This window comes from Podarcis liolepis (assembly GCF_965112155.1).
Source record: "Podarcis liolepis genome assembly, chromosome: 10".
Lineage (NCBI taxonomy): Eukaryota > Metazoa > Chordata > Lepidosauria > Squamata > Lacertidae > Podarcis > Podarcis liolepis.
In genome coordinates, this window is record NC_139562.1 from 20,080,116 (window position 1) to 20,095,777 (window position 15,662).

Below are 15,662 nucleotides of genomic sequence, written 5' to 3' on the forward strand. Positions count from 1 at the left end.
GAAATTCAGTTCACTTCATGCTTTAATGCAAACCTACCCCAAAACTAAAATACAGCTATCTTTTGAGATTTGCATGCCACTCAATTTTGCTATTACAAAGAAAAGTCTACAAAAACGCGTATGTTGGGAGAAAGTACATATAAAAATAGATTCGTGGAAATAACATACAGAAATGCATTACTTAGTGATAAGTAATATTTAGATAAGTAATATACTTAGTGATACTTCGCATATTAAGCAAAATGTATATACAGTGAGGATTTTTATTTCATGAAAACTGCTGAAAGAAACGTAAGCAAACTGGAACAAAAAGCTGAGAAAAACTGGAACTGTCAGGTACTTACATAAAATATTTATATGTCGCCTTCCGGCCTGACAATAGGCCTTGGATAATAAGCATATTAAAGCATAAGGAAGCAAATTCAAGTGCCAATTATTGAAATCACAAAAGATGCATACATTTGGCCTTCGAATGACCATTTGAAATGGCAGTTCCAGGAGAAGAGAAGGCAGGGGGCAAACGGCCATTGCTCCCGGTGAACTGTTGCTGAGGGAAACTGTTCTGAGGGAACTAATTCACACACGCAGCAGCTGCTTCAAAAAATAAAATAACCGCAGGGGGAAAAGGGAATAACACTTTGAAAATGTCTAGCAGCACCATAGTATCGATTTATGCTTTCCCTAACAGCCTTAAAAAACAACCTAAAGGGACTGACTGAAAGGGAAGCGCACCTGCGTCAATCTTTCCCTGCCTTTTCCAGAGTTTTGGCGCCGGGGCAGATAAGACCCTGCCTTGCAGGCCTTGCCTACACCACCGTGAAGCAGGAACTCTTTAGGAATTCAGCGGCATTGAATTTCAACGAGTTGGCCTGATCTGCTCCCAGACACCTTTGGATTTTGCACTTCTCTGCATTTCGGGGTGTGAAAGAAAGGATCAAAATGCATTTTGAGTATGATCTTTTTGAGATGGAATATGCTTCAATAATTTTGTGAGAAAATATGCCCAAAAATACATATTCGGTGTTGATATATATATTTATATATTAACTTTCCTGTATAAGGAAGTTTTTAATGTTTGGTGTTTTCCTGTGGTCTCATAATTGTTGGAAGCTGCCCAGAGTGGCTGGGGCAACCCAGTTAGATGGGTGATTTATTATTATTATTATTATTATTATTATTATTATTATTATTATTATTATTCTGTAGCCTTATGAGGCTTCGCCCTCGGGTGGGAAAAATATTGCACCTGGGAAAGGGAAGTGGGAGTCAACAGACACTCAAGGAATAGTTTCGGAGAAAAAGGTTTTATTTCTACCATCCATGCACTGGTAGAAAGAGCAAGTGTGATAGTTCACAAAAAGCATGCACGAGTTCACAATGATGTGCACAAACATATATACCCCTTTCTAGTTCCCTCCCCCTTTCTCCTCCCTCAGGAGTCCTGCCCCATGTTGAGGTTCCTCTGAGCATGAACAGAAAGCTGTCTTGGGACTATTGTGGACTCTTGGCAGCAAAGGGGGTGAGGGGGTTTTCAGAGTGTTCCCGTTGTTTCATTCTTGTGCTTTGGCATGGTTCCCGGAGAGAAAGCAAGTTGCAATGTGGTTCTGAGAAAGGCCTGAGAAGACAATGGGCTCTGTTCTCTACCTTGTTGCAATCTTTTTAGTTACAGCAAGCGGAATGTTTCTGATGCTTAGCTGCTGAGAAAATGATTTTGAAAAGCTTTGAGAAGCTTTGAGCCTGCTTGGGGCCTAGGTGAAGTCCCCTGTCCTCACCTTCATTCCTTCATTCCTTCAATTCATCATCAACAACAACCTCCCACAGCTCCTCCAACCCCCTCCTCCAACCCCCCTTCTCCCCTACCTGCCAAACCCCACCCCTCACAGTTCACCGCCAAACTCTCCCATCACCTCACAGCCACCTCCAGTCCCAAGATCCTCCCTGTTGCTGCTACCACTGGCAAAATGGAGGGGAAGGAAGAGACGTCGTTCTCCCTCCTGACCCCCATAGAAGGAAGTGTGTATTTTAAAGGGGGAGATGGGGGGCATGGGACTACACACCTGCCCATTCTCTTCCTCTGCCGGACACTCGCACGCCATGTCCCACAGAAGGTTGCCTGTGAGGCAATAAAGATTTCTCATCCCTTGCTCTAAGAGCCTGGGGAAATAGAGCAAGGCCCCCATTGTTGACCTGAGCAGGAAGGCACATGTGGAATAAGGTGGCCCTTCAAGACTGCCTCCGTTGTAAAGATCGCGATTACATTTGTGCAAAGGATAGCGCTGCTTATTTTAAATTACTTCCAGCGCTTCAAATCTGAAAAGAAACTTCCTCCAATTTCATCAGGCACTTCCTCTTTGATTTTTCTTTTTCTTTTAAGCATACATTAATGCCAAATCCAGCTTGAAAAGGGTTAAGAAACAAAGGAATATCCTTAAGCCAGCAAAAGCCTTCTGGGTCAGAAAAGGGATTTTGTAACCATAGTCTAGATTCATGCAAGCATTTATTTCCCACAGTAATGTGCTGGATGTTAATCATAATTTTGTGGGGCTCTCTATTAATGTGGTCAGTGCTGTCTGCTTCTAATAATGTAACCAGAATGGAAACCAACCATAGTAATTACTTTCTTTTACAGCAGCAGCATTCAACATTTCTGTCTGTGAAACCATTTCCACATTGTTGAGGGATCCACGCTTCTCAGCCATTGCACACGGAATCTGGGACATGCCTGAGGGCACACGCATGCTCAGCTAATAAGAACATACAAAAAGTCCTGCTGGATCAGGCAAAAGGCCCATCTACTCCAACGTCTTGTTCTCACAGTGGCCTCACATGTGTCTTTTTTCACAAAGGGCAGCCCTCTATTTGCAAGGACAAACAACTATCTGACTTTTAGAAGACATCAGAAGGCAGCTCTGTATCAGGAAAAATGTTATTGTCTGATGTTTTACAATTTTTTATATATAGTATGCTGTAAGCCTCCCAGAGTGGCTGGGGAAGCCCAGCCAGATGTGCAGGGTATAAATAATAAAAATGATGATGATGATGTCTGGTTCATACAGCACATTACAGTAGTCCAGATGGGAGGTCACCAGAGCATGGACAACTGAGGTCAGGCCCAATCCATAAAATGACCATGGCTATTGAATCAACCCAGGCTGGGCATAAGAATCCACATGAGACTCTGCAACAAGGTGGAATGCTGGTGTTTTAGGATAGGTCCAATTCCCTGCTGAAACCCTTTCGTGTGCAAAGTGAGCAGTGTTTAGCTAGTGAAACTTCGTTAGAGAGTACTGTAGACTTTACCTGTTGCCATCACAAGGAGCAGGACATGAGGACAATAGCCCTCTCCTACTGTTGACAGCAGCTGGTATCCCCTAAGGTAAAGGTAAAGGGACCCCATACCATTAAGTCCAGTTGTGACCGACTCTGGGGTTGCAGCGCTCATCTCACTTTACTGGCTGAGGGAGCCGGCGTACAGCTTCCGGGTCATATGGCCAGCATGACTAAGACGCTTCTGGCGAACCAGAGCAGCACACGGAAACACCGTTTACTTTCCCGCCGGAGTGGTACCAATTTATCTACTTGCACTTTGACGTGCTTTCGAACTGCTAGGTTGGCAGGAGCAGGGACTGAGCAACGGGAGCTCACCCTGTCGCGGGGATTCGAACCGCCGACCTTCTGATCAGCAAATCCTAGGCTCTGTGGTATAACCCACAATGCCACCAGCGTCCCCCTGGTATCCCCTAGCATACTGTAATTCCCAATTAGCTAAGTACTGCAGACCCCATTTTTCAAAAGCCAAGCCATGGAAATTTTGATATCTGTAAAGTAGTTTATGTTATGAGAATGGCTCCATGGACCCCCTAGATGGGTTATGCAGACCCCCTGGGTTCTATGGACAACCAATTGTGAACCAGTGTCCCAACATATTGCCTCTGAAATTGGAGGCTGTAGGCAAACTGTAGGCCAGGGATGTGGATCCTCATGCCTTGGAGCCAAATGTGGCCCCACGAGCTTTTCTGTCTGGCACTTGGGACTTTTGCCAAGCCACACTCCCAACAAGTCCTTCTTTGCATCCTCCTTGATGGTTTATTCTTCTGAATATGCCTCTTGCCTGTCTGGATTAAAGAGAGGGAAGTGTGGGAGTATTTGTAGAAACTAGCCTATTGTACAAAAGTAAATACTGTACTTGCAATCATTGCTCCACCCACTTTTGCCTCTGGCCCCACCCACCAATTGCATGTGTTCATTGGACGATGGCCCAAAAGCCAACACAGCCCTCAAATTGAAAACTTTCCCTACCCTTCCTGTAGACTGGGCAGAAACTAACTTCTTTTGTGGTGCCAGAATATTATTTATTGAAATTTTATACCACCCTAAACTCAGAGGTCTCAGTAACCCTCAAAGAACAATTAACTATTGCAGTGAATTAGACAGTGAACCTATCAAAGTTAGATCCACAGTGTCTTCAAAAACAGGCCTTTGAATTTCATCTAATGTGTAGTGGGGAAGATTTTCCATGAAACACAGGAAGTTGCCTTTCATAAAATCAGACCTTTACTTTGCCTAGCTGGCAGTAGGTCTCTGGTTTCACTGGCATACCCTCCAACATTTCTCCGATGAAAATAGGGACATCCTAGTCAATCATAATCATAATTTATTATTTAAACCCCAGCCATCTGACTGGGTTGCCCCAGCCACTCTAGGTGGCTTCCAACATATATAAAAACAGAATGCCTGCAGATGTATTCTAAAGGTCGTATAGTTATTTATCTCCTTGGCTCGGGGGTTGCATAACTCCATACCCTCTGATGAAAATAGGGAGGTCTTAAGGAAAAGCGGGACATTCTGTGATCATATCGGAAACTGGGATGGCTTCTGTAAATCTGGGACTGTCCCTGGAAAATAGGGACACTTGGAGGGTCTGCACTTACATTTTTCCTCAGCTCTACAAACTGAGGATTGAAACTCGGTTCCTTTGTATGCAAGTCTCTATACTTACCCACTGATCTATGGCCTCTTCCTAAGTGTGTCCCTGAAATACAAATTTCTCTGTAGAGCTTGGTTGCCTGGAATGCTAAGGATCATAGGAGCTGTTAGGCCAGACAGACCTACACACCAATGGTCTGACTTGGCATAAAAGCTCTTCATACAAGAGGAAGGGATGATCCTTCCTAAAATCAAACCACTTCGTTTATATTCTAATCTGAAAAGTACTTAAACAGGACTGAGGCAAAAACTACCCAGTTTTTCAGATGTTTTCACAGTATGTTTAAACCCACCCCCCTACTTTCTCAGTTAATTTTTTGGCATTCTTTTTTTATATAAAAGCAAAATCCAACAGCCTATTTATTTAGATTGCAATGACATGTTCTTTCATTCTTAATTGACTTCACTTGCCCTCAGAGACATCATTACATAGCCAGATCTGGTTGTTTATGCAGCCTCGTTGACATCATCCCATTCACTCCATATTCCGATAGAGTGGGATCACCCAGGCAATTAATCCAGGAAGGAAAATGACGGCTCCAAGTGAAGAGAATCGGGGGGCGGGGGGAGGGAGATAAGTATTCACACAAAGTTTCAAGGAAATATATATATCCCACAGAATCATAATTTTTTGACCAGAAAACCAAAATGGAAGAAAGTGTGTCTGAGCCTTAGTGCTCAGCATAAAAGAGCTAATGCAGCCTTGAATGTTTGTACAGTAACCACAGCAGCAAGATCCTGGCCAGCTCTGGGATACTTTTAAGTGTTTAATAACAGCAATAATAACAAAATGGGTCAGGTTCTAAGTCAGCAAGAGGGGGCAAAAATAGAGTTGATTTTTGATGCAGCAGCAGCCAGACAAGCCATAAAATGTGGTAGTCTCTTGCCAGCTCCTTACTGTACACAGCAGTGCCAGATGCAATGTTATAGGGAGCTGAAACATGGGCAGCAGCTGCGTTGAATATAATGGTGCTCTTTTTATTTAGGTCCCAGATGCTGTTGGACAACAACTCCCATCATCTTCAGCCAGCTTAGTCAATAGTTAGGGGTGATGGGAATTGTAGTCTTTCATCAACCGGGGACCCAAGGCTGGAAGAATGCTCGAATAGCGCATGCTCTGGGTTGAGAGAAGCAAGAGGATGGGGAGTAAATATGTGTTTTGTTAACGAAACCAGGGAAGAGTCAGAATGGTATTACATGCACAGTGCAGCTGTGATACTTGCCTAATGATAAGCAGCGCTTCCATTACATCTGCCACAAGATGCCTCCCAAAGCAGCTGCTTTGGGTTACTCAGTGGTGAAGAGACAGCATCCTACAGACACTTCTTATTGCTACTTCACATATTGAAGGGCAGGGCTGTGTGTGTGAAGTTTCTAAAGAACCAAAATAATCAGTGCAATTTTGAAATCGGTGGTTGAAATTAGTGCAACTTGGAAAGGTTCAGACTGTCATATTGATTCAAAATGGCATCCAGTTGTATCCAAACATGGGTGGAAATCTGTTCCTTGATCTCAGGAAGCATCATGCAACATTTGGTTGCGATATCTTAAAAGGTGTTCACATGCAGAGCTAACAAACAACTTTGCAAAATATATGGTAGAGAATCTGGAGTGTCTGGCACCAAGAATGCACCCACAGCTCTAAATGACAAAGTTTTCAAAATGCTTATGTGATTTTTATTATTGCATTTTTACTTTGGTTGTAAATTGCTTTGGGACTTTTTGTAATGAGAAGCAAAATCTAGATGTAACAAACCTAATTGTAGGAATGATCCCTGGCATCAAAAAGATGCTTTGAATAATTCCTCACATCAGCATCAGGTCCTCGCCCCCTTCTCCCCCTTGGCTGTTATAGCAAGTATCAGTTCTGTCAACAAAAAGTCCTGGAGCGTTCCCTCCTGTGATCATGGATCCAAGCTGAATGGACCCTGCTTTATTGGGAGTTCAGAAAGTTATTTACCATTTAAAAAAACATACTTTTAGCAAAAACCTGCCTGTGCATTTATTTTCATTTGCCTGTAGTTATTTTCAGAATCTGGAGTGTGTGATAAAGCAGGCCTTTATTTAAGGATGCTTGCTTGTCCCCATAGGCTGGTAAATATATGCTGTTTTATGTGGTCTCTGCCTTTGTTGTATTTCATGACACTCTGATCTTAAATTGCTTTTGAGCTGCCCTGAACATTGCATCAGCAGTAGAACAGCAGGGCAGAAATCTTTTTTAAAAATAACCTTTGTGCCTTGCTTATGAACTTCAGAGGCATATGACCACCCACTAGAGTAGACGGGGCTTTGGTCTGATCCCATGAGACAGTTCTTAAGCCCAGAAAGCAAAACGAGGGCTCCCCAAACACTTCTCACTGTATTGAAACAGGCAGTTTGGAAGATTTCAAATACTGGGGAGCCTGTAGCACATTCTACCAGTTCTAGAACAAGGTGCAGCACCTTTGTTCGTTATGAAGAGCTCCATAATTTTATTTAGCTCTCTGGATGCAATGAACTACCACACAGGTACAGCTGGAGTCGAAAAGCAGCATTCAGAGGTAAAAGGGAACAAAATCAAGACAGTCCAACAAACTCTGAAGTGCAACGCTCAGACAAAGAGGAACTTGGGAGTACAAGTCATCCTGTAAACAAGCACACACAGAAAGGATGGTCCTCAGGCTCATAATGAAGTGGTATTGCCGAGAGAAAAATATTGCTTCCATGGAATGACTCTTACAGGAATTGCTGTAAATGGCATACATGGGAGAATATAATGAAAATGGTCACTGTATACAACTTACGTAGGTCACCACCAGGACTGCCACTATTTTGCAGGCAGGATTCAATCATATTAGAAATTTAGGTTTATGCAATTAAAGTGCTCTGGCGCAATCAATCCACTTTTAAATAAAGACTTTCTGCAGTTAGGAAAGTGGTAGGGAAGTGAACTGATTGTCCCCACAAACAAACCAGAATGAATATTCAATAAAGAGTGAACATCATATAACCTTTGTGCAAGCAAAATGAAGATCAATGCTCAATAAATAGGTTACCTGGGTGAGCCCTTTGGCGCTTGATGGGTAACCATACAAGACTCGTGGACAGTGGCAAAAAAGGAGTGAATTATATGGATGACCCATTCAGAAAGACAGTCTTTAATTGTAAGCAGTTACACTGACCACTTACAATTTCATGGCTACAAAATCTAATGTAGAACTTGCCCAGAATGGCACAAGAATGATTAAGTCTTGCAACAAAGCTATCTGCATTGCTCAGCATCGGATAGAAACAGCCCAACTTCAGTCAAGAGTCAGCTAGGCACAGTGGCTAGAGTGTTCAGCAGACTTGGGAGGACCAAGATCTAACACCCTAGTTTGGGCCCAAAACTCTATAAGTAGTCTTGAATATTCATTTCAGAGTCACTTGCAATCACAATGTGTGTGTATGTTTAAAAAAGGTAAAGGACTATTGCCATAACCCACCTGAGTCCTTGTGAAAGAAGTCTAACGAAAGCTTATCAATTCAAATTATACGGCAGCAAATCTCAAGGCTCTTCTCATGTTTCCTGGGGAGCCCTTGGGATAGCTCCTTCCTTTGTAGTATTCAGATAATACCAAAAAGAATGAGGCCACGTGACTGAAAAAGATCAGGGTGGGAAGGAACTTGTCTGCCCCTTGAGCAACAGCATCACATCCATACCTGCTTTCTTAAGATCTCCAAAAAAATAAAAAAAAATAATCCCTTACATTGCGGTGCACAAGTGCAGAACCCATGTGTGTGACTACACAGAGGCCATGCAGAACAATCCCAGTTTCTAAGAGGAAAACATAGGTGGTGGGCTCCTCCCATGTGACAGATCCCATCTGATGTTACCTGAGGTAGTGGGAAGACAATATTGGGTAACACTTCAATGTTTTTACAAGAACAGTCAAAGGTAAATAAACATTTAAAGATGGGAAAGGGTCATGCAGGTAACATGACATGTGGTCTTTTACACAAGAAAAAGCAAGGGGGGGGTAATCACACTCATATGTCAATGGAAGACCCCCTGCTGGTGATTTCAGCCCCCTTATCTGTAACCAAAGCTCTACTAAAGAAAAAAACAAGTCCGATTCAAAATTTAGCATAAAATGGTCCTGGTTTTAATGGTCCTCATAGTTTTAATGAGTTAATTTGGTTGTGATAGTCATGCTAGTTGTTTCAACCTTCAAAAAGTGGAAAGGGGGAAAAGGAAAGTTGTGGTAGCTGGCAACTATTTTCTGTTGGGAGGGGGAGTGGAAATGTAACAACAGGTTTACCTAGAACATTTACAGTTCCAGAAGATTAGACAGTACAAACCCTTATTTCCTAGAATATCCACAGATCTGTCAGATCAAGTAAAAGTTGGCACCAGTTGTCGAGTCAGTTTGAGGACTTCTATTTCCTCAAAGATTGGTTCACACATGCACATGTACATCACTTGGTTTTTCTACACTTGATTGTGGTTGGTAACCAGCAGTTCATAGAGTGAACTGACTCGGCTGAAGAACAGCACTGTGTTTTGGGTGGTGTAAGGCAATGTGGAGGCTTTTATCTCTGGTGTTTTACCTCTGATACATGAATGTAAGCCAGAACTTGCTAATGCAGTCAGCACTGAACAGGTACATGTGAACTTATCATTAAATTTCAGAATTTCCAATGGTCACCCTCAACATGAAGCTTTCAGATCAAGGAACTGCTCTCTTAAGTCATGCCTGTCATAACACTGTATAACATACAAAAATATGACAGACATATATATGGGGAGGAAACACGTCATCAGTGAGCTGCTCACAATCCTGGAAGACACTTCAAATCTTTTATCCAAGACAATCATATTTAAATGAATGTTTCCAAAGAAAGCAAAGTCAGCTCTATGTGGATCCCCTTCCTGAATGCGTGAAATTATACTTATTTTGCTGACATATTTGCACAAAGATCTGTTGTGAAAGGGGGTAAGAGCAACAAACTCTCAATCTCTCTTGCTCTGCCCCCTCCTCACACCAATACTGCCCAGCAAGATGTCTCCTGATCAACTGCGTAACAACACATTCCAGAACAGACAAAGGAAATTGACTGTAATGGGCTAAAGCATTTACAGGAAATGCGTTTGGGAGAAAAGGGGCAGAATTATCAAAGAATCAAAACAAATATAAAAGGAGGCACACATTCAGCATATTAGTTAAGAAGTTAGATGACATTTGCATTCTAGCTCCTCAGAGTCTCTAGGCCAACTGAGAATTTTTAGAGGCACACCAAATGTTTTAAATGTACACTTAATAATGTAAAATCTGATTGATACTGACAGAGGCTGCTGGCCTGGTCAGCTGTTCAGGAAGCCACAACTGGATGTAGTTCCTTGTTTGGTGCACACTTTGTGGCAAACCCTGCTTTGCCTCTGTGCAGAATAGTCTTCACTGTTTCAATTAGAGAAAGAACCCCAGTTCCTTCTTGTGGTCCATCACAAAAAGCCAAGCCCTTTACTGCAAACCTATCAATGATCCCAAATTTTGTATTTTCATCAGACGATCAATATTTGCAGACAAATTTAGTCTTCTAGCCACATAGAGTCGAGGGGAAGCTTAAGCACAAACTGAACAAGGGAATCAAGGAAATGTGTGTCTTAATTCAAACCCTTAATTAAACCACCTTCCCTTACAGTTTCTTAAGTGATGAATGGCTTTAGGTGATTAAATGTGACAGGCATGAAGAGCTGGGGCTGTTTTTGAAAAATGCCCAGTACATCCCTATCTCATAAGGAAGCTCTTTCCTCACCTTCAGGTTGTTCGTCCCTCAAACCAGAATTTTGATGCTTCTTCCTAAAGATACAAAACTCATTATCTTTGCTTAGTGCTTAACCCTGTGTTCCTCAAGGTATACCTATGTGAAACAGTTCTGGGAAAGAGAATCAACGTTTTTCCTGAACACTGAAAACCACATCTCACAATATATTTTGTGCCTGGGTACCAATGCATCAGTTATGATGCTTCAAATGTGGCTTTCCCCTTGTAAACAAACCAGTGAGGTGGTTTGGTTCTTGCCCACTTGTCACTTTTGTGTATTTTAAAAAGGGAAAGCTGTACTTGAAATATGCACTGCACATGTCTTTCACAATCAACTTGGCATACATGTATTTTGTATTAATTGGTAACATGCAAACAGAAAATTTCTCACTAGATACAGCCATCAAGTGTGGCTGGAGAACTGGTAAGGCTCAAACACCAAGTTCCCTCAGTAACATTTGGAGAAAGACACGAGCACCCAGTATTATGGCATGGGAAACATATGCTACAACAATGGGCAGTGGGAGATGAAGGAGAATGAGTACCAGGGATAGGAAAGTGGTAGTCCAGAGACTCAGTCCAGTCTCCATCAGATGCCTGGTTTCGTAAGACACTTCTTCCCTTTATGCAAGGTAAGCTATATGAACATAGGCTCATTGTTCTGCTCCACCCGTCTACCTGACCATTTTTCTCATGTTCTGCTCACCAATGCCTAGCTCCAATTCATTTCTGATGTTACGGGAGACTGGCCTTTTAAACCTAAGATTTATTTATTTTTGTGATCACTCAGTTGCTGGATACAACCTGAGTGATGCAGCCAATAAAAGCAGTTATTTAAAGCGTAGTTTTTCAGCACAGGCGTGGCTGGAAAACCTCATTCTTGTCAAAGACAGATGACAATATAAAGAACCACTGCTTGCAAAGGCCACTGTTTGATTACCAATACATCAATAAATCCACAAGAGCAATGGGATAGTTCTAGATCTGAATATGCCAGGCCAGGCACACCATTGCTACATCTACAAACTGCCCCCCCCCAAGAATAATTACAATGCCTCCATTAAAAGCAATAGCTTCCAAACTGTTCTGGAGACACCTTGGGCTCATAATAAGATTGAGCCTGGCAAACCAGTTTCCCTGAAAGAGAGAATAGTGAGACCCACCCAACATGTCAGGTCGCAGGCTCAAAAAGTCAGAAGGGCTATGCTCCAGGACCTACTGCAATGCACAATGGATTCCTTGGTAGACAGGGCAACACAGAAAGGATTCCTTCAAGGCAGATAGTTTGAAAACCACTGCATCAACAAACCCCAAGTAGAAATCTAAAGAAATATTTTCCATGGGAAGGTCTGCTTTCTGGTAACAGCTGTGAACATAAAGGTTATTCTTGATAACTCCAAGAGAAATTATTACCCTGGACACATACAGATGAACTCGGGAAAGCTGAAAGGTTTGCGTAGCCAACGGTGTGAAGTTTGTGACTGACAAAATACAGCCATGATTTCACTAGAGGAAAGCAAGATTTGAAGTGTGCCTATTAAATGTCCTTCCTTAAAATAAAATTAAAAAATGCACTATGCACTCCAAAATTATTTGTTCAGGCAATCCATATACAACAGAAGGCACTGTTATCCATAGGACCCCTTCAATTTCACATGGCAAAGACCTGAGAAGTGCAACTCAATCCAATTCCATACAGCTGCTTCCCCATTTCACTGGGAAGAGCAGGAACAGAGACGTTCTTCAGTCCAACAACTTAGAAAAATACCACAAGAATTTTTACATTACAGTAGCTGGTTAGAAAGAGTGTCCTAATGAGAGGAAAGAGGGTTGACCACTGCCGTTCCCAAAAGGAAATCATCTTCCAGAGCACTGCATTACCTTCCCTTGTCTGCTCACAAGTCACAAATGTGTGTTGCTGTTTTAATAAAATGCAATAATGAAATATTCTGCAGAGTCCCTTAAGCTTTCGTCTTTTCCTCCTTCAGTTGCTCCCTGGAGGATTGCCAAAGTTAAATGAAGAGACCAGTCCTTTGTTATCAAATGTGAAGCCCGTTTGCTGCTCTATCCTCTTTGATTCTAGAATTAAAAAGAAATAAGTTTAAGAGACAGATAGTAAGTATGTTTTTTTTAAAGCACCAATGAACCTCCTTCAAAATGCATGCATTTATTTTCTTAAAAGATTGAAATTTCTGAAGTACCACCAAGGCGGGGGGAACAAAATAATCTTGCAGATTTGTATATCTCTATATTGTCTCTGCACTACTGGAGATGGGTAATATTCTGTAGTGGAAAGGGAAAACTACTGAGCCCAATAGAAAAACACCCACTCTGCAATTTCCACATTTTGCTTGTACAGACAAGTAGGTAATATATAGGTGTATCATACAAGTAGAAATAATCTATTCCTGTATAATTCATTTGGTTAAGATTCCTGTCCTAATAAGGGTGGGTAATGCAGAGACTGTTTAGGGAGTCTCTAAACTCAATTTGTGTGCAACTAATTCTCTGTAGAGATCACTGGTCCTACATACCAAGTGACAACAGTGTAAAGTGGACCTCTAACAAGGCCTAACAAAGGAACATAGAAAGCTACTTTATGCTGAGTCAGGACATTGGTCCTTCTAGCGCTGTGCCATCCACTTTGTTTAGCAGCTCTCTAGAGTGGCAAGCAGAGGTTCCTATCATTACCTACCAATCTAATCCTTTGAACTGGAAATGCCAGGGATGAAACAGGGAGCCTAAATTTGAAGCATGTGCTGTGTCACTGAGCTATGGTTCCAAGAACTATGTTGATAGCTTATTTATAGTGGCAATATATAGAAAGCCACAAATGCTTTTTTGTAATTTAATCTCAGTGGACTTTTAAAACTCATTGCATACCTCCATTTCTACTTCCCTCACCCAAGTTTCTTTGTCTTTTCTTACTGAAACAGAGAAAGTTGGGAGGGCAGAAGAAGAGCTACGCTTGCAGTTTCCTCTGAGTTGTGCTTCTCCATCCTATACATACTGCTGCTGTCTGCGGTGTCCGTTACATATTTATTGCCTCCAATTTCTCTCTCACCAAATGTTCCCTGGCACTTCTCTATCTTTGTCTTCTCTACAGGGAAGATAAGGACAGTGAGAATTCTCTCTCTTGCTCTGAAGACTTATCTATCTCTCTTCAAAGGATAGAAGCCCTTGTGAACTGAAGATACCTCCCCTCCTCCAAAGAGTATACAGTACACAAAGGGTGCTTACAATGGGCAAAAGTGGGCAATGGGAAAATCTATTGAATGTGCTTCTCTCTTTGTGCAATCAGAATATGTTTTGTTTTAAACTTGAGGAAGCTTGAATTACTTGACATGGTTGCAAATATTAAAATTCTTATTTGTGCAGCGTACAATTCATGCTTCTACAGACATCCTTGCAACAGAGTAAATAAACAGACTCACCTGCTGAACTCCTCCGGTGTTCAGCTAACACACAGATGCCCTGCAGCTGAGTCTTCTGATCATTGCTGAGTGGTGCTGTCAGCAAGTGGTACCAGGCTGCATCTCGGCTCTGTATCGCTATCAACACAGAAATAATGGTCTTTCTTTTAAGAAAGTTTCAGAAAGAAAAGGCAGATACACAACCCACCACAACCTTCCTCCATTATCATTAAAACAATCCTTTTCACAAGTAGAAATCTTCTACCTTTGGCTTCAGTATATTGAGCTGAAATACCTGTTCCAGTGAGCAAAGACTGTATGACATACTTGGCAACTTATCTCTGATGACAAACTAGGAAGACAAGTAGCTGCCTTATATTAAGCCATTGGTCCATCCAGCTCAGTATTATCTATGCTGACTGGCAGTGGCTGTCCAGGGTTTTAGGCAAGGATCTTTTCCTAACCTTACCTGGAGATACCAGGGATTGAGTCTGGGACCTTCTGCTTTCAAAACACTTGCTCTATCACTCAGCTACCGCCCTTCCCCTAAGCTTCTTGGTTTTAATCATCCCACCCCAGAAGCAATAATTTACCCATCATCTTTGTATCCTGCCCTTGCTCAGAGAATCTCAAGGACACCTGATGAAGTGATAACTCATTTTGTTTTCAAAGTACAGTACAGTCATACCTCATAGTACCTTGGTTCTCAAACTTAATCCGTTCCAATAGTCTGTTCGACTCCAAAAACTGTTCAAAAACCAAGGCGCGGCTTCCGATTGGCTGCAGGAGCTTCCTGCATTCAAGCGGAAGCCGCCTCAGACATTCAGCTTCCAAAAAAACATTTGCAAACCAGAACACTTACTTCTGGGTTTGCGGCATTCAGGAGACAATTTGTTTGACAACTAAGCCATTTAAGAAACAAGGTACCACTGTAATCCAGGGAGGTAAGTTAGGCTGAGAGAGATGTTGCCCAAAGCCAACATCTGAATGTCATGGCCAAAGAGGATTTGAACCAGAGTTCTGACTGCCAAAGCCAACAATCTGCCTGAATAAAATAGACTTGTGTACATCTGAATCTGGGACATTTGGCATAAAAATGTTTTTTTACCACTTGACTATGATCCTTCTGATGATGGGAGAGTTAGGCTATGCTCTTTATGAGTTAGGCTATGCTAATAAAATCAGGGTTAGGTTATGCTAGCCCTTCCCAGAAAAACAGCTTGAGATTGCGATTCCCTTTCTGAAATGCAAAAAGAAAACAAAGAGTTTTCCAGCTTAGCAGGGTTCCTCTATCTTCTGTTCAACTAGAGTTTCACAGAATCCTTGTAGGATACAGAGTGCATGTTTTGGACTGAAAGTTAGCCAATGAGCTGACTGAATGTTGTGCTCCAAAGATAACAATGAATCTGACAAAGATTTTGTAGCCTTGGAGAAGACAGAAGACATTTCTGGATTTTGTTGCTATTGCTCTAGGTTTCAG

At 41.9% G+C, this 15,662-nt stretch overlaps 1 protein-coding gene across 5 annotated transcripts in view; it reads right to left on the minus strand.

Moving 5' to 3' along the window:
• Positions 1-9,087: 9,087 nt before the first annotated feature.
• Positions 9,088-15,662, minus strand: part of IPO8 (importin 8) — a 37,466-nt gene continuing 30,891 nt past the window's right edge. For 4 of the 5 annotated variants that reach the window (XM_083461917.1, XM_083461916.1, XM_083461915.1 and 1 more), the window contains exons 24-25: positions 14,204-14,320; positions 9,088-12,848 (exon numbers count right to left, since the gene is read on the minus strand). In XM_083461917.1, coding sequence (XP_083318043.1) covers positions 12,754-12,848; positions 14,204-14,320 — 212 coding nt within the window. In that variant the 3' untranslated portion in view covers positions 9,088-12,753. The remainder of the gene's footprint in view (positions 12,849-14,203; positions 14,321-15,662) is intronic. The other variant, XR_014516288.1, reaches the window with a different exon arrangement.